The sequence below is a fragment of the Lepidochelys kempii genome, chromosome 1, assembly GCF_965140285.1.
Source record: "Lepidochelys kempii isolate rLepKem1 chromosome 1, rLepKem1.hap1, whole genome shotgun sequence".
NCBI classification, from domain to species: Eukaryota; Metazoa; Chordata; order Testudines; family Cheloniidae; genus Lepidochelys; species Lepidochelys kempii.
Window position 1 is genome coordinate 138,755,456 of NC_136380.1, and position 24,155 is coordinate 138,779,610.

General features: G+C 42.5%; 1 protein-coding gene across 2 annotated transcripts; it reads right to left on the bottom strand.

Moving 5' to 3' along the window:
- Positions 1-9,392: 9,392 nt before the first annotated feature.
- Positions 9,393-23,897, bottom strand: RBBP7 (RB binding protein 7, chromatin remodeling factor). Of its 2 annotated transcripts, none has more exons than XM_073356104.1 (12): positions 23,622-23,897; positions 22,823-22,943; positions 22,372-22,517; positions 20,228-20,401; positions 19,631-19,746; positions 16,955-17,115; positions 14,725-14,851; positions 14,452-14,529; positions 13,032-13,108; positions 12,375-12,432; positions 10,991-11,101; positions 9,393-9,943 (listed from the first exon to the last, which is right to left on the bottom strand). In XM_073356104.1, the coding sequence occupies exons 2-12, from the start codon at positions 22,843-22,845 to the stop codon at positions 9,875-9,877; spliced, it is 1,140 nt and encodes a 379-aa protein (XP_073212205.1). In that variant the 5' UTR covers positions 22,846-22,943; positions 23,622-23,897; the 3' UTR covers positions 9,393-9,874. The 2 variants fall into 2 exon arrangements, with proteins under 2 accessions (XP_073212205.1, XP_073212196.1); XM_073356095.1 differs by lacking the exon at positions 22,823-22,943 and adding an exon at positions 23,114-23,258.
- Positions 23,898-24,155: the final 258 nt, after the last annotated feature.

Sequence of the window (24,155 nt, forward strand, 5' to 3'; positions counted from 1 at the left end):
TTTTAAACTCTACATGGAAACTGTACACTGATAACGAGAGACTTGCAGAAGCAAGGACAGGGAGCTCCACCAATTGTCTCAGGCAGCAGGAAAAAACTGAGAGGGGAGGGGATCTGAGGTGGCTCGGTCCTTTATCCCTGTGAGACAGCAGAGGGCATTCAACCCACCTTGACAGGTACTGGAAAGGGTAAAAAGTCTCAGACAACTGTGCACTGAAGTGCATAAACACCTACCATAGAATGGACATGTGGAATAACTCAAAGAAGTAAGGTGTTCCTGTTGTTCTGTGATAGTAAGTCTGGTAAAGAACGTAATAGTTTTGGTAGACATACTGGTAGAAGCATCACCTTTGGGTACCAAAACTTCCTCAGCCAGACAGGACCTTGCAGCATCTTCTCCAATTTTCCTGAGCACCTTGGGAATCAGAGGGTAAGCACATCACCTGTGGGGATCACTGCATAAGGAATGTGTATGGTGGGGATCTGACTTTAGATCTCCCTTGGAGCAGAAACTGAGACATTTTTTGTTCTTGAGTATTGCAAGCAGGTCTATTGATGGATGACCCCAATCCTGGAAAATGCAATGGATGACAGAATGCTTGATGACCTAAACATGGGCTGATTAAAATTATCTACTTAGGTGTATTCTGTAGACATGTGTGATGTATTGCCCTGAGAGATACTTAGTGCTGAATATACCAGTTCCATAGTCAAACTGCTTCCTTACGTAAGATGATCACCCCCCCCCCCTTGGCTGTTTATATATAAAGTGGCCATTGTGTTGTCAGTCAGAACTTAATTGTCAGACCGCAGATCCCTGGCAGAAATGCAACGCAGGCTCTGTGAACTGTTCTGAGCTCTAATTAATCTTTGCGTAACTGTCTTTCACAGGGATGCATCCATCATTAAAGTCTTATTGGGTGGACTGGAATAGCTGGTTTCTTTCCATCAATTTAGTGATGTACAAATGTCAAAGGATTAGAGGCATGTCAGCATGGTATCTGCTTGATACATATACTGACTCTAGCCAACTTTGTCTACAGTTTGTAGAGACAGTCTGGTATGCTGTTGTGACAAACACTAAGGAGACCACATGCCTGAGCAGACTTAGACAAGTGCAATAGTATGAGGATGTTTAGAAGACGAATGATGGGGGTAGACATGGCTTTGAATCTGTCTTGGAGCAGATAAGCTCTGGCTGTTAAGTCTAAGGCTGCCCCTATGAATGCTTTCCTCTGTATAGGTATTAATAGGAACTTCTCTGTTGATCTTCAAGCTGAGGGAAAGAAAAAGTTGAAGAATCTAATTAATGGACCTTTCCACTTGTTGAGATTTCCCTTGGAGCCACTCATGTAGATAAACATGTCTTCCAAGGTGGGCAGCAACACCTCCTAAAACTTTGATAAACACCCTTGGCACTGGAGAGAGATGGAAGGACAGTACCCAGAACTAATAATGATTCTGTCCCCCATGAAATTTTATACTTCCTGCGTCCCGGGATACAGGGAGATGTGAAAGGTAGGCATCATGCAGGTCAAGAGTCGCAAACCAATCTTGTGGATCCAGCAACAGAATTATGCAGGCAACGGTTACCATTCTGAATTTGAAGAAGCAAACGAAAGTGCGGAGTCCCCTCAAATCCAGAAACTGGCACCATCCTTACTCGCTTTTGATTTGGTATTAGGAAATAAATGAAGTAAAACAAACCAACCCCCACACAGCCCCTTCTATAGCTCCGGGAGACAGAAGGGACTTCACCTCCTGATGCAACAGGGAAAAGGGATGGGAATAGGGGGTGAGGCATAGTACAGAATACTAGAGAGTATCTGACAGACTCTAGGACCCAGCAGTCTGATATCATATTCCAGGGATGGCTAACCTGTGGCTCCAGAGCTGCAGGCAGCTCTTTAGAAGTTAATATGCGGCTCCTTGTATAGGCACCAAGTCCGGGGTTGGAGCTACAGGTGCCAACTTTCCAATGTGCTGGGGGGTGCTCGCTGCTCTGCCACAGGCCCTCCCCCTACTTCACCCCTTTCCCCAAGGCCCCCACTCCTTCCTGAGCCTGCCATGCCCTCGCTCCTCCCACCAGAGCCTCCTGCATGGCGCAGGAGGCATGGGAAAGGAGGGGGAGACGCGGATCAGCAGGGCTGCTGGCAGGCAGGGGGGAGCTGATGTGGGGGCTACTGACGTATTACTGTGGCTCTTTGGCAATGTCCATAGGTAAATTTTGGCTCTTTCTCAGGCACAGGTAGGCCACCCGTCATATTCTATGATTCCTGGAAAAATTAAATGCCATTCCCAATTGGTGGGGAGGAAGGGTATATATCCAGCAAACTGACAACAGAGCAACTCTTGATCACCCTTTCAGAATGATGATACATGGTACATTAATGATCTGGAGGATGGTGTGGATTGCACCCTCAGCAAGTTTGCAGATGACACTAAACTGGGAGGAGAGGTAATTACGCTGGATGGTAGGGATAGGATACAGAGGGACCTAGACAAATTGGAGGATTGGGCCAAAAGAAATCTGATGAGGTTCAACAAGGAGAAGTGCAGAGTCCTGCACTTAGGACGGAAGAATCCAATGCACTGCTACAGACTAGGGACCGAATGGCTCGGCAGCAGTTCTGCAGAGAAGGACCTAGGGGTTACAGTGGATGAGAAGCTGGAAAGGAGTCAACAGTGTGCCCTTGTTGCCAAGAAGGCCAATGGCATTTTGGGATGTATAAGTAGGGGCATTGCCAGCAGATCGAGGGACATGATCATCCCCCTCTATTCGACATTGGTAAGGCCTCATCTGGAGTACTGTGTCCAGTTTTGGGCCCCACACTACAAGAAGGATGTGGAGAAATTGGAGAGAGTCCAGCGAAAGGCAACAAAAATGATTAGGGGACTGGAACACATGACTGATGAGGAGAGGCTGAGGGAACTGGGATTGTTTAGTCTACGGAAGAAAAGAATGAGGGGGGATTTGATAGCTGCTTTTAACTACCTGAAAGGTGGATCCAAAGAGGATGGATCTAGACTATTCTCAGTGATAGCAGATGACAGGACAAGGAGTAATGGTCTCAAGTTGCAGTGGGGGAGGTTTAGGTTGGATATTAGGAAAAACTTTTTCACTAGGAGGGTGGTGTAACACTGGAATGCGTTACCTAGGGAGGTGGTGGAATCCTCTTCCTTAGAAGTTTTTAAGTTCAGGCTTGACAAAGCCCTGGCTGGGATGATTTAGTTGGGATTGGTCCTGCTCTGGGCAGGGGGTTGGACTAGATGGCCTCCAGAGGTCCCTTCCAACTCTGATATTCTATGATTCTATGATCTATACTTTGATCTGCAGGTGTAATTCCTAGCTCATGGAGATGGAGCTAGTGTGCTAAAATAGCCTAGCCATGGCAGTGTGAGTGGTGGGACAGGCAGTCTTGAGCCGGGGCTGGAACCGGTTGTTAAATTTAGAAGCTCTTTTAGAACCAGTTGGGACAACCGGTTCTAAAAGGGCTTCTAAAAATTTAACAACCAACCAGCCAAAAGTGGCACTTTAGGCACCAACACTGTGGGTGCTCCAGGGCAGGAGCACCCACCAGCAGCTCCCCTCCCCGCCCCTGGCCCCAGTTCACTACCGCTCTGCCTCCGCCCCCGCCCTTGAGTTATGCTCCGCCCTGCTTTGCTTCTCCGCCCCCCCCCCCCGGCTTCCTGCGAATCAGCTGATTGCACAGGAAGCCTGGGAGGGTTGAGACGCAAGCGGTGGCTTCGCGCTCAGGCTCAGGGAAGCAGAGGGGGAGTGGAGGTGAGCTGGGGCGGGGGGGTGGGGCGCGAGGAGGGCCGCCCATGACACAGCAGGTAACCTGTGAGGGGAGGAGGGGCGGGCAGTCCAGAGGAACCGCTCCCGGCCCCAGCTCGCCTCTGCCTCCTGGGGCCTGAGCGCGAAGCCGCCGCCTGCTTCTCAGCCCTCCCAGGCTTCCCGCCAAACAGCTGATTCATGGGAAGCTGGGGCAGGGGCGGCGAAGCAGAGCGGGGCGTTCAGGGGCGGAGGTGAGGTGAGCTGGGGCTGGGTGCGGGTGGGGAGCTGCCGGTGGGTGCTCTGCACCCACCAAATTTTCCCCATAGGTGCTCCAGCCCCGGAGCACCCATGGAGTTAGTGCCTAAGGCGACGCTTTTGATGTGATCAGTGGGGGGAGCAGCTGCTCCCCCGCCCCTAGGAGCCAGAGGGACCTGCCGGATGCTTCCTGGGAGCTGCCCCAGGTAAGCACACCCGGGACTCCCCACCTCGTCCCCCAGCAGGTCCCTCTGGCTCTTAGGGGTGGGATGGACACCCACTATGGTGGCCCACGAGACCCTCCTGCCCGGTTCCAAGGCAGTCAGGGGACAGGGGAGGGGGTGGATGGGGCAGAGGTCCCAGGGCGGGCATCAAGGAACGTTGGGAGTTGGATGGGGCAGGAGTCCTGGGAGGCGGGGGCAGGCTAGGACCCCTTTGTGGGGTGAGGAGGGAACCAGTTGTTAAGATTTTGGCAGCTCATTACTGGGGACAGGCGTGTCACCTTGAGTATGCTCCTAGCATCTTGGACAGGAATGTACTTTGGGAGGCTAGCCCCTCCTACCACTCACTCTGCTGTGACTAAACTATTTTTAGTGTGCTAGCTCAATCCGAGTGAGTGCAGGTAAGTCTCTGCATACTGGGAATCACACTCCCAGCTTGAAATGTAGGCATAACTTGAGATACAAAATAAAGTTAAATAAATGATAAAGTTGTAGCAGAAATGAAAGGTCTTTTTCTTAGAAGCTCTGAAGCATTCTGGTGGAATAAGGTACCAGGTGCTGGTCTTTAACATACATGTGTGTGGTCTTTCCAGTTGTTTTGTAAAGTGTAGCCCTGGAGTCCTTCAATAAGTAAACAGCCTTGACTGTTTTTTGAACTAGAAGTCCAGGCCCTCAAAAGGAAGATCCTCCATGGTCATTGGCTGCACCTCTCGCAGGATTCCAGAACTGTGGAGTCAGGATACTCTCCTTAAAACAATGGCCTTTACTATGGGTCAAGAGGCAACAGCTGGAGCTGCCTGGATGGACATCTTTGATTTGATGGAGAGTTAATAGCAAAGATTTAAAACTCCTCTGTTCTCTTGTGGGAATTTGTCCATGTCCAAAATATTTATTGTAATTTAAAGTCATATTCTACCCCTAATGCCTGATAATTTGCAATCTAGAATTGTGAGCTTATAGATGGATAACTCAACCATCCAAATAAACTGAGCCACTTAGATTGAGTCATCTGTGGCTGCTTTGTGCTCTTTCCATTAGCTACCACAGCCACTAGCAGTCCAGGTACCGGCTGCATGTATACTTTGCTCCAGTGGAAGGCAGCTGATAGCTCTTATCTGTTTTATAAGGTTGAAATTACCATCACTGGTGTTTGCCATATATTTAGGCAAATCTCCGTATTTGTAGGTGGGAAATGCTAAATGGCCAGGCACAGAGGCAGGAAGAATATCCAAGAGCTCATGAGGTCTTTTGTACCTCCTCCAGGGTATATTGAGGGAATCAGCTACACATCTGAGGAGATCATAAAAGCTCTTGCCCACCTTGCTGCCACACTGTGCTGAAAAAGGACCAAAGATGGGGAGTGAAATAGCAGCTGCCCATACTCAGGTCTCTGTACTAGAGGCAACTGATTCTGATTGCTAAGACAGTGCAAAGGTTTAAGACCATGCTCCCTCAGGGCTTCAGCAGTAGACAGATCAGGCTTTGGAGTCTTCTTGAATCAGGACCACTTTTAACTAGGAATTCCCAGTGGGCATTTGCCCCTGCTCTTCTCAGAGGAGAGATGCTTCTTTTCTCTGAGGTTCTGAATCTTTGAAGATAGAGCCTGAGAGCTAATGGATCTGGAAGTCTGAGGCTAAGGTGAAAGTAACTGGGGGGAATCTGCCTTGTGCAGAGCAGTGGCCAGCGAACTGCGTGGAGCAGTCCTATAAAGACATTAAGGACATAGCTTCCTTCCCTTCAAAGGGAAAGGACTTGTACACGGAGTATGTATCAAGGAAAGGAGCTTCCCAAGACAAAAAGTGGTATTAAAATACCATTGTTAATCAGTATTGTTTCCTGATTATTGGAGGATTATTACAGGAGTGGCAATGCCTAAAATTTATGATTTAGTATGGGATATCCCTAAGACCTGGTACCAGCAGGCAGTTCTTGACCAATGAAAAAAAAATTTAAGGTAAACTACCAAAAACTTACCTGTGGGCAAACTATTCTGTCTAAACGGTACCAGTATAGACACAAGTTTTACACAAGGACTGTAGAAAGACTGTATTGAGACAGACACTAAGCAGTTCTCTTAAATGTAGAGAGGAGGAGGAACTGAATGATGGTTGGGCCCACACCCATTACTGGCTCTAATGCACATGCAGTCCCCAACAATACTGCTTTAATAAATAAATAAAAACAAACAAAAACACACACACACACACACACACACACACACACAGAGGAAGGGCACATTACACTCCACTGATGGGAAGTGAAATATTGGAACTATGGAACCAAAAATATTTCAGACTTTACTGTTTATTAAAATGTCTTCAAATGGAAAAATTAGTTTTTAATATCACATGGTTTTAGATTTTTACTTGATGAATGTAAGACTTTCAACCATTAGTGGGGAAAAAAATCTTTAATGTAAGAAAACATTATGGTGCATGACCACTAAGCTCACATATTACAACTTCTCAGAGGGTCAATTCCATAGCTACTGCTGCCTCTCCTGACCCTCAAGAGGCAATGTGTAACAACTATGTTTATTAATAAACAGTAAAGAAGAATATTTCATAGTATTTAGGATTAGCATTGGGCTACAAGAGGAAGATGTGAGAGTTATGGTGCATCAACTGGGTTTAACATTTGTGAGATGTTAAATACTTGGTGATTAGAGAGGCTACAAAAACAGGTTTCAGAGTAACAGCCATGTTAGTCTGAATTCGCAAAAAGAAAAGGAGTACTAGTGGCACCTTAGAGACTAACCAATTTGAGCATAAGCTTTCGTGAGCTGTAGCTCACGAAAGCTTATGCTCAAATAAATTGGTTAGTCTCTAAGGTGCCACAAGTACTCCTGTTCTTTTTATAAAAACAGAAAACTCATAGGAGGTGATTTCAATTATTCCCATAGTGACTGGATACATGTCACCTCAGGACATGACGACGAGATAAAATTTCTAGACACCATGAATGACTGCTTCTTGAAGCAGTTACATCTAGTACCCACAAGAGGTAATTCTTGATTTAGTCTTAAGTGGCACACAAGCTCTAGTCCAAGAAGTGAATGTGGCCGAACCACTTGTTAACGGTGACCATGATGTAGCTAATAACAAAGAAGCCCACCACAGGAGCATTTTACTTCAAAAAGGGGAACTACACAAAAAATGAGGAAACTAGTTAAATAGAAATTAAAAGGAACAGTCAAGAGTGAAATGCCTGCAAGCTAACTTTTTAAAAACACAATAGAGGTTCAAATAAAATGTATACGCCATGTTAAAAGAAATTAGTAAAGGGGTCCAAAAAGTGCCACCCTGGGTGACTGGACAAGAATACAGTAGATGAAATTCAATATTGATAAATGCAAAGTAATGCACACTGGAAAACAATCTGAAATATATATATACAAAATGACAGGGTCTAAATTAGCTATTACAACTGAAGAAAGATCTTGGAGTCATGGACAGTTCTCTGAAACCATCCACTCAGTGTACAGCAGCAGTCAAAAAAGCTAACACTGTTAGGAACCAGTAGGAAAGGGATAGTAAGTATTAAAATGCCACTATATAAATCCACAGCACATCCACATCTTGAATACTGCATGTGGTTCTAGTTGCCATCTCTCAATACTTAGAATTGGAAAAGGTACAGAGAAGGGCAACAAAAATGATTAGGGAAATTGAATAAGTTCCACAGGAGGAGAGATTAAAAAGAGTGGGACTGTTCATCTCGGAAAAGAGAAGACTGATGGGCTATATGACAGAGGTTTATAAAATCATGAATAGTGTGGAGGAAGTGTTATTTACCCCTTCACAAACACAAAAAGCAGGGGGTCACCTAACAAAATTAATAGGCAGCAGGTTTAAAACAAACAAAAGCAAGTACTTCACATAGTGCAATCATCCTATGGAGTTCATTGCCCAGGGATGTTGTGAAGGCCAAAAGCATAACTGGGTTCAAAAAAGAATTAGGTAAGTTCATGGAGGATAGGGCCATCAAGGCTATTGGCCAAGATGGTCAGGGATGCAACTGACTGCCAGATACTGGGACTGGATGATAGGGGATTGATCACTCAATTGCCTTATTCTGTTCATTCCCTCTGAAGCATCTGGCATCGGCCACTATCAGAAAACAGGACCCTGGTCTAGATGGACCACTAGTCTGACTCAGTGTGGTCATTCTTGTGTGTGAGATATGGGCCCACCAAAAGCAGAGATCCTTTCTCTTCACAGGAACTCATACATGCAGTGAGGATAGGTATCTTTTCTCTATTAGAACAGTGAAATTAAAGAGCTTGCAGGTAACTCTAATTTAAAAGACAGGACTAGATTATGTAACTCCTCTATAGCTAAGGAGACACTTGCCTCAAAGGCTGATGCAGCCAAATTCAATAGAAGTGTCTAGATGTATGCTGTATCCAATTTAGTTAGCTAAAATACATTGTTTACTCCAACAGTTAGATGCCATTTCAGATACATGCTGAGTGAATCATTTGCTCTCCTTTCCTAGGTCTATTTTTGTATTTCACTCCACAAAGTGAGGATCCTACAAAAAGGTATTTCACTAGCCAGATAATATAGCATGCACTGTGGCCACAAGTATGTGAATGATTATTATAATAATGAGGTCTTCCTACATAGCAGTTTATAATATTTGTATGGGGCCTCGCCCATGATACCTAAATACCAACTGTTTTTAATATGAAGATTTTGGGTTTAAAGTAACCTCACAGACAGCATTGCTGAAGACTTACACAAGGATATGAAAGTTGACCATCTAGCCACAGAGCAAGATGTCCTTTATAAAGTTCAAGTACAAGAAAAGGTGTCTTTTTCCAAGAAGATATCTACAGGTAACTTGTTTTGACTTTCATTAAAGTGCCTCTGTGATCAGAATCTGTCTCTCCATCCAGATCTCATTTATACTTTAGCCCTATAACTAAATATCATTAGAAATACTAAGAGAGGGAACAATGGGGACAGCTGTTTAAGTATTAAGCTTTAACATCAGGCAGCAGGTAACTCCCATGCCCCTCCACACAACCTTCTACATCTATGCAGACAAACATGGAAAGGTACCCACCCTATTCTTTGGAGAGCACTGCCACTAGGCAGTAGTTAAGATTTTCTTCTTCAATTAATACACCAAACATTTTCTTCAAAAAAATTTATTTATGCAAAGCCAATAAGGAAGCGTTCTGTAAAAGTGAAAAGCTCATTTTACATATGATAAAAACATTTATGCATTTAGTCTAGGAAAAGTGAGGATTTTGAGTTGTCTAATCATTTACAGGAATCTGCAAGCTTGTTTTAAAAATAGACATTGGTATTCAATCACTTATTTTTCCCAATATCTAAATGCTGTACAGTTTGCTATAGCTCACTTCAAGGTGCCCCCCCCACCCCAAAAAAAACAAATAAATCAGGGATATCCCATTAAATTCAACTATACAAGCTTTGTGCTTGATAAAAATCAAGCATTGGTATAAGCATTACATTCAACTGAGAATATTTTGAATGTATATAGTAGTCAAAAAAAAAAACAACCAAAAACCAACAATAACATAATTTATATGAATGTCAGCCACTTCACAAACACCCAACATTCTTGTCTTCCTATTCCTAAGGAGAAAGTTATGTTCCTTGACCCTCCAGTTCTGATGCTGCTATATCTGGTTCTTCATCATTGTAAATGTTTTCAGCCTAGAGACACAAGTTATTGTATTACAAGTATCAAAAAGTGGTAGGCACATTTGATTAACAGTATTTTTTCAAATCTTAGATGTCATATGATTGCAGAACTGAGGAATAGACACTGAGAAAATAATCCTGCTCTCAAAGAAGTATCCCTTTCCCTGACTTTAAAGAGGGAAGTCAGTTTTAAGATTACGTAAAATGGCTAGACTAATCAACACTAATATTAAAAGTATGTATACGATATTTGAAATTGATGCACTTTAGGCTAATCGTAATCCATTTAGCTCTTTACCCAAAACATTTTGTCCCTATCTCATATCCAGTTTCAGTCTTACTTTAAAACTACTATCCCAGTAGTAATTTGCTTCCAAAAAACACACATCCTTCAATTTACAAGGAAAAAACTCAAGTTGATAGAAGGGGAGGTACATCTGTATATACATTTAGTTGATGTTATTTAAGTAGCTGTGGTTTTCTGGCTAAACTCATGTGGTGTCAATTTCTATCATAATGTAGGGCTTCCTCTTTTAATACTAAGATCCTATAACTAACTAGGATTAACGACTGCCAACATGACTCCCAGAAGTCTTAAAAATGCAGTTAACTTTGCAATTAGGAGTTCTAGAAGCCATTTGTAAAACAAAAGCTTAGATTCTGGATAGCACAGCATAACATAAACCTGCAATATCTGCAAACTCACTCTGAAGATCTATTTTTCCTTCTTTTGAAGATATTAAAATATCAACTTAGCTCCAGTTAACTCATCTGTTGAAATGGATATTTTTGGTACATATTAGAAATTAGCCATTTCTAGTTCAACATATTCTTAATAAAATTCAAAATGATATACAAGTCATAACAGATAACTTTTTTTGTATGAATATTAGTCTTAATGTTCAGGTCATAAGTTAAATCCATTTAGTTAGAAGAAAAAGATTGCCTACATGAGACATGGTCTGTCTTTTTTACAGATTTTTTTAAGAGAAGGATAACCTCCTTTTTCATTTATATAATGAAGCAGAAAGCAATACAGAAATTAAGTTTGACACTCACCATTTGCCATATTTGCATTATGTTGTCCTCAGATACAGAGCAGATTACCCAGGGTTCGTTAGGGTTCCAACTAAAATCTGAAATCTTTGCAGTGTGTCCTCCATGAATAAACTGTTAAGAAGATCAAATTTAATGACCCAAGACATCTCTAGACAATTACTGAAGTAGTGGAATATTTTAATTTACTATTCTCATTAGCTAACAAAGTAAAACGAAGGTTTTACTATGTACAGTAGAACCTCAGAGTTACAAACACCTAGGGAATGGAGGTTGTTTGAAACTCTGAACAAAACGTTATGGTTGTTCTTTCAAAAATTTACAACTGAACACTGACTTAATACAGCTTTGAAACTTTACTATGCAGTAGAAAAATGCTGCTTTCCCTTTATTATTTAGTAGTTTACGTTTAACATGGTACTGTCCTGTATTTGCCTTTCTCCCCCCTCCCCCGTGTCTCTGCTGCTGCCTATACCAAATGAGGTGTGTGGGGCTGACTAGTCAGTTCTTAACTCTGGTGTTCATAACTCTGAGGTTCTACTGTAAGTGGAGATCTGAGGTGCAGTTTTAAAGAAGCTGCCTTAACACATACTCCACAAACAACATGTAAATGCCGCCCACACACACACACTTCTGATCAGGACTGTTGAGGAGAAGGCAGGAAACACCATTTTAAAAAGCATAGTTGCTACCTGTGTTACTTGGCACAGCACCCTCCTGCCTTTTCATAAAGCTCTATATTAGGTTATTTTACTCAGAAGCAAGATGAAGAGTTCTTACTGGATGTGGAAGTTAACCAATAGCAACTGTTTTCCCACATAGTTGCACACAAAATATAGTGTGCTTGTAAATCATTTGATGGAGAGCCTTACATGAACTAAAGAAGCTATTTCACAGTATTTCCTTTCCTCCTGTAAGGTTGCTATTAGCAACACAGCCATTTATAGCAGCATTAAGTTGCCAAGACCTCTAAATGACTATCTACCTAGGAAACATTAAACACTATACTTTGTTTCAATGATAACTTGAGGTAGTAGTTTAGTTTTGGTTTCTACATAGTTAAAAGTATAACCTACAGCTGTGTTTTCTAGACGCTACCTGACCTTGGATATAGGCAACATTGCAGACCTACTGCAGCAATGGCACTCTGCGTACCACTTATACAAAGGAGCATTAAGAACCACTGCCTTAAAACTCACTTAGCAGTTGAGAGCCACAATCAAGTACCGAGAGATAGTGGGGCGTTGAAGAATTTGCCTGAAGTAAAATCCTGGATTAGACAGATTATTGGTCTGGTCTGCTATTGCAGTTCTTTAGTATAAGAATAAAGATATAAGTTCTTATGAGGCATCAACAGGTCTTCAAGTTAAAGACAGCAAATACGTACCAAAAGTTCAGGAGGCCCATCTTCTGCATCCTCTGCAGATTGCTCTTCTCCAATTTTACTGTAAAGAAAACAATGCTGTTTAAAGGAAGTAGATTTAAACCCTTAATCTTGAAGTAGTTAATCTCACTGAAGCAGGCAAGAAGCCAATTTGTGAATTAAGGTTTAAAAAAAAAGTAATAGCTAATGGAGGGTTATGCCCTTCTCCTATCAGGGGCACTCGCGCTGAGAAAATATCTTTGTTTTCAATTCCTACTCTTGCTGCTTATTCTTCACCAGAAGTTTTAATCCTCAAACATGGGTCATCACAACTGGTTGCTGAAAAAATCAGATTCTGCAGATTAGATCAATAAAGGACCCTTGGGGCAGAGATCACTTATTACTAAAAAGATGAGGGGGAAAGACATGCAGAGTTGTTCAGAAGCTTTTTCCCCCCCACCTTCTCCCCCCCCCCACCCAACATAACTGGCAAAGATCAGTAAAAAGACAGCATAGTATTCCTACACTGAAGTTTGCTAGTTTTTAAATAGAAAAAAAGCTTATCCCTAAAAATAATTAAGCCTACAATTTAAGTACAAATGCAAAGTCTACTGCATATATTGGATACTTGTCTGCTACCTACACATAGGTTTTAAATAAAGGAATAGAATCACTCTTTACCTTAGATCCCATACGTTTAGCCGACGATCAGTACCACTTGAAGCAAGAATGGTTTCATTATGAGGAGACCAGTGAACCTGTAAGAAGAGAACATCTCTCAAAAATAGGAGTATGAAGTTACTGACTTTGCATGTATTCTGAACTAGTAACTTTAGATGTGACCAACATTGCCAATTTTAACTATCAGTGCTTGAACTGCTACGGCCATAACTGACCGACATTTTTAATAAAAAAGGACAAAGTTTAGAGAAGTTAGACTCAAAAATATATAGACTACTTCTCACTTCATGTACCTCAGTATCAAGGCTTTCTTTCAATTCAGAGGATCTTAAGTTTCCTCATGGAAGAAATCCAACCACAAGAAATATACCATTAAAAACTGTTATACTACCATAAAGGGTCAGTATTATTTATTCCATTTTCTACAATGGTCAAGTGTGTCCGCAAGTCACTTTTAAACCTGCCTAATCATACATAAAATGAATAGTAATTGAATAAAGTCTCACAGCTTTAAGGGAATATTTGGAATTAGAATTGCCTTCTGTTTGTGAATTTTTTTTTGGAAATACATATTTTAGGAACATGAGTCTGGGTCAAGCTAAGTCTTATACTCCAGACCTCTATCATACATATCTTAGGAGATTTTTTTGACTCAAACAAAAAGACAGCTTCCCTATGCATATCTTCTCAGGTGCACATGAAAGCAATCTTCTGGATCTACACTGGCTGATTAGTTACCAGTTGGTTTTGGAGAGCTGACTGTCATCTATAAATCCATAAATGGCTTGTGATCTGCTACTGTTAACAACCATCTCTCCCCGCATGTCGTGCTACAACTAGTGCAGAGTGCTCAAAGCTGGAGAACCCTCTGAGAGGAAACTGGTGCCCAGGATTTCTTTGAGAGGGGTCCTCAACTTCAGAATCTATTCTTTACCCATCTGAAATAGCCCAAATCTGTTATCTTTCAGGGCACACTGAAGGATTTGGGGGAGGCAGAGATACATAGACAAGAATTATTTTAAATTCTACTGAGAAAAAGCTGCTGGGCTTTTATACTTGCCCTATAAATTTTATTTTAACCCTAGTGAGAGAGCATCTAATGAAGCATTTCCCATAAAACGCCAGTTTGTGTGCTGCTGTTAAAGCAGCAAGTTAGAAAGCCGGCAGACTTGTGAATATACTTTGGGAGAGAAGAGGAAAAAAGTCTACTCACATTACCTATGTTGCTTAAACTAAGGCTTAATAGTGGCATTAGTTCAGCTATTAGTTCTTGAAACAGATCTCAGTGATCAGATATATTTCAATTGATCACAATATCAGAATTCCAAACCAAACCATATTCCCACCTGATCCGGAGCTCTCAGCAATATGCACAACCTTATTCTAAAACCTTCAAGTTATCCATTTTTCTTGTGCCCACCTGAAAGATTTCATCCTTATGAGACTCAAAAGAATGAAGTTTTAATTTAAGGTTTCGCAGATCCCACAAAGCCACAGTCTGTGAGGGAAAGGGGGGGAAAAAAAAGATACTTTTACTCCAAAAGCCTCTGAAGTTACACAATTTTCAATTAATACATTTTAGCTACCCTTTGCACTTGTTTTATTGGCATTTGTGAATAGTGTCTAAGCACACTTTTAGGAGCATATACATTCAATTTGTATAGCATGTTAAAAATATACATAAGTAAAACACCTTGTCAGCAGAACCAGTTGCTAGAATGAACTCGCTGTAGGGATTGAAGGACAGGCAGTTGACCTCGGCTGTATGGGCATCTACAGAATGACTTGGCTTGGATGTAGTATTGGACCTCGTGTCCCAACTTTTTTGGATGAAGGGGTGGGAAAAAGGAAGAACACAAAAAAAAAAATATGCCAGTCAAAGGTGCTAGAAGGGAGAACCAGTTCTCACACACTAAACCCTGTTCAGCACTGACTTTTGCAGCAAGAGTTCTGTTCTTGAAACAACCCAGTCTGAAGACTTGCCTAAATGAACAGTTTGCATCCAGCAAGCTAGGGTGTGTGGATCTACAGCACACTAGTATGCTGCGCACTAACTCTTCATCTAAACAGGCCATAGTGGAATGAACACTGGTCACAAAGTTAGCACTCATTTCATACTACATAAAAACCGTACACATTAAATATCTGTACAAAGTTAACAAACGTTACTCTGGGACTAAAACATTCCTTCCAGGCTGAAAAGCCTGGTATACAAGTTTCAACATTTAAAAAAAAAAAAAAAAAAAAAAGCGGGGGTGGGGATCGAGAGTCATTTGTCATTCCATACTGGTACAATCCCATCTGCTTTATAACATACTAATCAGTTAGAAGATTTATAGCAGTCAGGTATTTCACTTTTTGGTAAAAACAAAGCATTCACTGTACAACCTCAAGAGTTTTCCCTTTTACCAAGGGGAATGATTAGTCTGTCAAGTAATTTGTTAGAGTAAACAGTTATGATTGGATTCCTCACATCTCTGAAAAAGTTCAGAGCAACTAGATTAATATTTAGTCAGTCCACCTGACCTGATGGTATTTGCAGCTTGCTTTTAAATAGAATTATCAGGTCAATCAAGGGGAAGGGTGATCCAGGGGTTAGGGCACTAGCATAAGACTTGGTGAGGCCTAGGTTCAATTTTCTGCTCCACTGCAGACTCCATGTGTGACCTTCGTTAAGTTACTTAGCCCCTCTGTGCCCCTTCTACTGTAATTCCTGGGTATTGTGAGGATAAATACATTAAGATTGAGGCACATAGCCTTAGCTAAACAAAAGGATTTGAGGAGGGAACAGCAGTGACAGCCTCCCTTATAACTTTTAGCCTCTGTTGGTTAGGTTACTCACCTGGAATATGGAAGACCCAGGTTAAATTCCTCCTTCCGCATGATTATGGAGAATGGATTTGAGCAGGGTTTCCCAATTCTCAAGCAAGTGCCCTATCACTGGACTACAGAGTCATCCTCACTGTCTCTATATGACAAACATTCATTGGACTAAAGTGGAACAGCTTCAACAGGCGCGACTGAGAAACACTCTCTCCCTACCCCTCAGTATATGCCATAACCAAGTGGCTGTTTTGTGTTCAGATCACACATGTGCCAGATCCGGCCCACAGGAGAGATAGGGAGGGCAACACAGATCTTCACCTGGTTTGAGAATTGCACTGGGGCTTAGGTGTCCGGATGCCTACCTAAGGCAGCAATGCACATATTTGGAGGTAGAAACTTAGGTGCTAAAGAACTTTTTACAGCAGAAATTTAGGCATCTAGTGATTTTAGACACCCACAAGATTACATGGCAGCTGAGCAGGGGTTCTATGGATCACAGCAACATGGCTTTGCACCTACAACGATGGGACCATAAAAGAACCCAAAATCTGTAGGTCACAAGAGAAACTGTAGAATCAGGATTCCCATTCACCATTTGTTTAACCACAGATCTAGATTTACAATGTAGTCTTAGTAAGAAAAACAACACTGAACAGGTTTCAGAGCAGCAGCCATCTTAGTCTGTATCCACAAAAAGAACAGGAGTATTTGTGGCACCTTGGAGATGAACAAATGTATTTGAGCATAAGCTTTTGTGGGCTACAGCCCACTTCATCGAATGCACAGAATGGAACATATAGTAACATTGAACAGTAAGACAAATAGAACGAAATGCACATTTAGGATTATTCCTATCCAGATTCCTAGAAATACAAGTAATGCTGTAAAATCTAGGTTATTTAACTTCACTTTAATGCAACAGAAGGCTAGAGTATTTTAGGATTGCAGGCCACCTCATAGCCTGAATAGATATCTTTCTTTAATTAGGCAGTGTGCAGTGCTTGTCTAGACTGTTGCATTGACAAGCAGGCAAATAATTATAAGTTCCAGAGAACTGCTCAGCTTCTCCCCACCCCCAACTCTCCTCCCAAACTTACATCATAAGCTTCTGATCATCAGCAACTGATCCAAATAAAGATTCATGAAGCAGATGCCATGCCACATCTTCTACTACTGCAGAATGTCCCGTAAAGATTGCTTTAGCATCAACAACTTTGCCTTCTTTTGGTCCTCCACTTATATCCCACAGACAAACAGTCTGCAGACAAAAGTCACATTTTAATACAATGTAATTTATTGTTCAGACTTGCTTTCCTGGTGTAAATCCTTCAGTACATGGATAGTAATTTAGTTGTATTCCAATTATGTTGTCTGATATCAGAATACAAGTTCAATATTCAGAGGTTTTAGAACTGTTATCATAGTTATGCCACACTGCTGGCATTCATGTGTTTTCTGTAACTTGAGACCATCATTCTTGTCTTTTAAAAAGCCTCATTTAATGAAGTTATACCCTTAAACACCACCATCATAACTGCCTATAAAAAGAAAACTTACTGAAGCCAAAAGAAGTCTATGATATTCCTACTGGGGTCTCTGCCCAGACTTTATTAGAATGTAGTTTTTGTAGTCCACCAAATACTTTGACCAGCCTCAGAGACACAAAACACTGCAGGGGGAGGAGGGCTGGCGTGCGTGCCTGTGTGGGAGACATTGATCACTGTCAGGGGGCAGGGTTGGATGTGCGTTCATGCCAACAAGCAAGAGACCGGTGTGGAGGGGTAGGGCTTTTTATTATGCACAAGGCAGGCTCTGTCCCTGCGGCAGAAATGTAGCAGCCTGCCTGCCTAGAAAAAGGCCAAGATTCTGTATGGGGATGATCCCAAAGTTTTAGAGCACCCAGTAGTAGTACAGAGGGCTGTATTTCCCAGTTCATGGTGTTCCAGTTAAATAAAACAGACTTCGCCTCTAGTGATAGTTTTAAAAACTTCATCTGGATTGATTCTGATCAGTACATGTATGACTACATCCAGTATCTTTCAATAATCAGGAAGAGAGTTGTCAAGTTTCGTCCTGGAATATATGGATATTGACCCGACACATTCAAGAAGTTTCTGTCACTGTATTTGCATGGAGCTGTGTAAGATTCTACTCAAACCAAAATCCTTCAAATTTACTTCCCACTATTGTTCTTTCATCAGAAGATCGCACAGCTAAGCAAATGAGATAGTACACTGTTTTTAAATGGAGTAATTTAACGGTTTAAAGCATAACAATTTTTGAAAATAAAGACTTAAATTAAAAGAAAAAGCAACCATTGTTAATGTTGCTGTTGATGGTTAAATTGATCTCATTCTCTGAGGCAGCAACGTAGCAGCAGCCTGCCTGCCTAGTAACTATCAACTTCATGCTGTTAACACAGAAGGGGTAGAACCAATGGATTCAGTGCTAGAGGACAGATGTCTGTATCTCAGAGAAGATAACATCACAGAAGGCAATTGCACTGAGGAGCTTCTGCGAAATGCCAGAGAAACAGCTGAGGAATATTTCATAGCCCCACCAGGTACATCCCTTTACCAAAGCTACAGGAGCGAGCTACTTTTCTGCAAGTCTCCGAGTGAAAGTCAAGGTCTGGAATGCCGCTTCAGCTTTTAAGTCATCTGTGAGAATTGGCATATATGCAACCATGGCTGTGGAGTATCTTGATGCAAGTGTCTAATCCCAAGAATAACACCCTCACATAATTATTTGCTTTTTCTTCCTTCCTTTCTTCTGTAAGATTACTCTGAAATTAAAGGCTTGGTGTATTTTTCCAGTATTAAAAAAACAAACCACAAAAACCAACACACATTGGGAACAGTTAACTAACAATAGGAACATTAACATTCTCAGTCAATTCCCCCAGGAGCATAAAACCTGTAAAAGTTTTAAGGCCCCTACATTGCCGGAATGATGTAAAGCCTTATAAATGACAGTCAGGGAATCAGCTAAGAAGATCTATGTACTTTCTTATTTTTTTTCCTGTGCCAAAGTGGCACAATAGAGTTAGATTACAGCTCAGGATTTATTTGACTTACCCATTAAAAAAAGACTGAGGGCAAATAAAACATTTACCAAGCAGTCAATAAAATGTCAGCACAATCAGAACCAAGCACTTCCCAAAGTACCCAGCCAGGTCCAGGACAATGATTAGCAAAACTGTATGACTTGTGTGTGAAAATCTGAGCAATTTAAAATGAAATGCTACTTTTTTTTTTTTTTTTGGCTGTTTGGTGTTCTGTAATGTAATTTAACTGGAATGCAGGGTATTAGCTACAGTGTTTGCAACTTTCATGTTTTAGGAAATGCTGAATAGTTTAGTGACTTTTTTCTGTATTGTAGTTTAAATAAATTACCAAAACAATTGAAACTGGTGTGATTATATTACACTATTTTGATAGATAAAATATGCAGAATTTTTAAAAGCAGAATTTTTAAATTTTTGTGTGTGAAGCATTCCCCCAGGAGTAGCTATTACAGGATAGGCATTAACTAGCTGTAGAGGTGTCGCAACCTCCTTCTGTTAAGGATGATGTGTCATGGTAAGCGGGCTTTCAGGGTATAAAGGACAGAAACATGAACATCTACAATTTAAAATATGAAGACATTTTGATGCACGCTGGATGGAGAAGACCAGTGGAAGAGATTTTATGGAGAAAAATACTATTAGGCCATGTGAATCAGCAACTCTTCCTTTTGTTTTGTATTAACAAAGGAGGAAGTTAGTTTCTTACATGATCATCAGATGCACTGAGAAGGTGTCCACTCAAATTGGAATTCCATGATAAACCGTAGCCTTCTTTTTGGTGTCCTCTTAGCCTAAGGTCAGGATTACATTCTCCACTTGGGTCTGAAAAAGAACCAAACCATTGTTTAGCTCTTAGAGCTCCTTTAAACAATATGAATATGATGGATTATAATTGATCGAATTTTTATTTTTTGCATTGCAAAATAAAATAAAACTGCAAAATTGTCTGCATATGCTTACTACAAGGAGAAACAGGATTTGCTTTTCAATTTCGTGTTCAGAGTAGGTTACAAGACACTTGATGATAGCCAAAGATAGCCACAGAGGGTCCTCCTGCTCTATCACCTCAAGTCTGAAATACCTAGACAAAATTCCTGAGCTTAATTACCCCAAGCATATTCTAACTAATCCAAATGGTTTTTAACTAGCACGGGAGTTAAGGTACCTTCAGACACGTAGTGCTTTTGCATCACAATACAATAAACCAGACTACTGTCAGACTCATGTTATTACACTTTGTTTCTAGACTACATGTGTTATACTAGAGAAGATACTGTATACAAATTCAAGCAGTTTGACCCACCTGGTTTAGATGGATGTTTGGTGTAATCAAAAACCAGCACATCAGAGGAAGGTGTTTTTGTAGCAATGATGCACGGGTTCTGGGGCATGTAGCGAGCACGATTTACTTCACCTTCATGGTTAATTTTAATTTCAGTTTCAATTTTACCAGTTACAGATCCAAAGCCACCAAATTCTAGATTTTTTTTTAAATACATATAAAAAAAAGTTTTTGGTTAAAATCAAGTGAACTATTTCAAGTGTGTTAAGCCAGTGTTCTCAGGCTTTTCATAATCGCAAGTTGTTTAATGTAGTAATACAAGTCACATGGAAGATTAAATACATTACACCCCTTTAATATAAAATCTTAAAAGTGATCTTATCTTGATAGCAGCGAAGTATTCTTAAACTGAACAGGTCATCACAATAAGTAGTGACCAGCCGTAACACCCTCAGAGGGGTACATCTCTTGCTCAAGCTAGTCTACCAGTTTGCTTTAGTGTCACAAATGAAAGAGCTAATGAAGTCAACATTTATGTCCAATACAGTAACTCTTCACTTAACGTCCTCCCGCTTAATGTTGTTTCGAAGTTACGTCACTGCTCCATTAGGGAACATGCTTGTTTAAAGTTGTGCAATGCTCCCTTAGAACATCACTTGGCTGCCTGCTCTGTCCACTGCTTGTAAGATTCTGTCAAAGAGCAGCGACTTTGCAAGGGAGCATTGAACAAGTTCCTCTTCTCCACCTCCTCCCTCTCCCTCCAAGAAAGTCCTAAGCGCAGTCAAACAGCTGTTTGGTGGCAGGGAAGTGCTGGGAAAGAGGGGGAGGAGCAGGGACGTGGCATGCTCCAGAGAGGAGGTGGAGTGGGGGTGGGAAGAGGCAGGCCTGGAGCATCCCCTGGCAAAGTCGGCACCTGTTCTTCTGGGGGAAAGCTGTCGCTGTTGCTGTGCAAGGTACTTCCTAGTGTCCTCGCCAGCAGCGGGATGTGCCTGAGTGGGTAAGCCAGGGGCACCTCCCAACCACAGTACGGTACAGTACATAATGCCTTTTGTCTGCCCCCCAAAAATGTCCTTGGAACCTAACCCCCCCACATTTACATTTAATCTTATGGGGAAATTGGATTCATTTAACGTCGTTTCACTTAAAATTGCTTTTTTTCAGGAAGATAACTACAATGTTAAGTGAGGAGTTACCATAGAAGACTTTTGCAGGAGGTTCTCCAATACTGACTTAACGTGAATTGTTATCAGCTTTCAGATTTTTTTAAAAAGGGTCAGTGTAAAATATATTAAGGCTCTAGAATAGTGGTTCTTAACTTTTACTGCAGTCTGCACCCCTTTGGTTCTCAAAATATGTCCTTGCACCCCTTATCAAAAATCGTTGAAGTAGGTCAGTTCTTTAAACCTAGACATATTTGTTGTTTGTATATTACAGTAACGGTTAAAAAACGTATGCTGTTAATAAATACATAGATTTGATGAAACAAAGTAGTTGTACTTATGTGCCTGTGCTTAATTTGTGTTTTCGACGATTTACCTTCTAAAAAAAGCTGGCATGTCTCACACCCCCAGAAAGGGAATCACACACCCCTTAGGGGGTGTGTGCACCCCAGCTCTAGAACTACCAGTGGCACTCGTATCCATGGGGGTATGCAGAGGTCTTCCAGGGGGTACATCAACTCATCTAGATATTTGCCTAGTTTTATAACAGGCTACATAAAATGCACTAGCGAGGTTAGTACAAACTAAAATACAGACATTGACTTGTGTATACCGCTCTATATACTAGAGACGGAAAGGTAAGTAAAATATTTATACTCCAATAGATTTACTTTATAAATTATATGGTAAAGATAAGAAAATAATCAATTTTTCAGTTACAGTGTTCTGTGATACTTTTGTATTTTTACGTCTGATTTTGTAAGCAAGTAGTCTTTTAAGGGAGGTGAAATTTGGGTTATGCAAGACAAATCAGTCTCCTGAAAGGCATACAGTAGTCTGGAAAGGTTGAGAGTCACTGTTATATACAATAAACAAGTTTAGTATACAAATAGACTCTTAAGAAAAATATTTTTAAAGTTAAAGTTAGAACGCAATTGAACAAGATATGTACTGTTTAACACTGCTGCTAGAACACCACAATCTAAAAATCCCTGCAATACTCACCTCCCTTCTCACTATCATAGTGAGAAGCATCAAACTGAGCATCATCATTAGGAATCTGGACCCTTGCAACAACCAAATGGTTTTGTTCATCGGAGGTATGTGTTCCCAACACTAGCCAATGAAGGGCATAATCCTTTCCTTCAGGCCTGTTCAATAAAACAGACGGTGTTACAAAAAGTTGAACACAGTTATACTATACTTGTAAATATTTTTTAGAGGCAAAGTTCTTCTCTATCATCCCAGTTTCTATGGGAGACTACAGATTAATTGGGGAAAACACTTTTCCCTACCATATTAGGCATATCAACATATATGTTTACAAGTTGAACTCCAGGTGTTCTTGACATCAGTAAATCTGACAAGAACATCTTTAACAAAACTGACATCCGTCTTTTAGAGCGTTTGTCACTATTGCTTGAATAGTATAAATAAGACTTCTATGCGCACATACTTTAAGTGGAGGCATTTTGACATCAGCCCCTGCTATGGTAAACCCATGTTAATGGAGGTAAAGGCTTTTGACATTGAACAGATTTTCCAGTTTTGGTACTCCAAGCAGTGAGCTCTTTATTCTGCGGTGAAGCAAGAGGAATAGTTCAGATACTGAAGACAGGACTGACTGCTTAAATAGAGATTATGTCCCTCTTGCCAGCTTCTACTTTTACTGGCACCCTAAAAGTTTATCCCCAACACGGCACAGGAGGGTTTACGCAGGTAATGGGAGTGCAGGCAGCAGTCTCACCTCGTCACATCAGGCAGCCACTGCACCGTGAGGCTGGGCCACTCGAGGGCGTGGGTCATCACCAGGTCATACAGGAACGGGGTGTTCTTCTTCCAGATTTTGTACTCTTCGTTGATGACACGCTCCTCCACCGTGTCCTCGAACACTGCACGGACGGGCGGGCGGACAGACAGACAGGCAGAGGCGCGCTAGGCGGGCGGCTCCCAGGAGCCGGGGCGGGTGGGGGAGGCGGAAACACCCGCGGCCTCGCGGTTTATTTTCCCCCCCCCTAAGCCGACGCCCGCTCGCGGCGAGACCCAGCGGCGGCTCCGCCCGGCCACGCGCTCCCCTCCTCGCGAGCTGCGGGCCGCTCAGCCCCGCGGCACCGGGATCGCCCCGCCCCGCCGCCCGCCCCGAGAGACCCGGAGCCGAGAGACGCCCCCACCTCGCCTTGCCCAGGGAGAAGAAACCCGCCGACCCCCGACCCTCCAGCCCGAACAGGCACCGGCCGGGCCCCGCCGTCTCTTACTCTCTTTATTCGCCATTTTGTGCGTGGGGCTCCCTCCCGCGCTGCGCTCCCCTCCCCCCGGCGGAGCTGGCGCCGCCGTCTCCGCCGCGGATGAAGCGGCCGCTCGCGCGCCGGCCCTGGGGGTTCCAGACGGCCTCGTTCTCCCTTCAAACCGTTGGCTTGGACTCCGAGAGACTCGCCAACCCGCGCCGCCGCCAGAGCGCGTGCGCAGCGACCCGGCTGCGCTCCCGGGCCAGACCGCCACGACCCCGAGGCAGCGCCCAATGAACGGGGGCGGCGAGGCTGAGGCGGGCCGCAGCTCAACAAGCCCGGCCCCCGGCCACCACCTCTTCCGGGGCTCGCTCAGGCAGCCGGGCAGATGAGCGCATGCGCAGGAGGAGAGCGCCGAACAGCGGGGGGCGGGGCAAAGGACGGGTGGGGCGGTGCCAAGCGGCCCAGCAAGCCCCTCCCCCCGCCTGACGCGACAAAATAAACCACGTGCCCCCACCCAGGCCATTAGCAGTGACGTCAGCGCTCTTCGGGCCCCAGGGCGGC

What these genes read in the sequence shown, in the direction of transcription:
- RBBP7 (XM_073356095.1), bottom strand. An exon ending in CTATGATAGTGAGAAGGGAG is followed by an intron (nt 20,402 to 22,371) that starts GTGAGTATTGCA and finishes AAAAAAATCTAG; the next exon opens with AATTTGGTGGCTTTGGATCT. An exon ending in ATAAGGATGAAATCTTTCAG is followed by an intron (nt 13,109 to 14,451) that starts GTGGGCACAAGA and finishes CTCTTCTTACAG; the next exon opens with GTTCACTGGTCTCCTCATAA.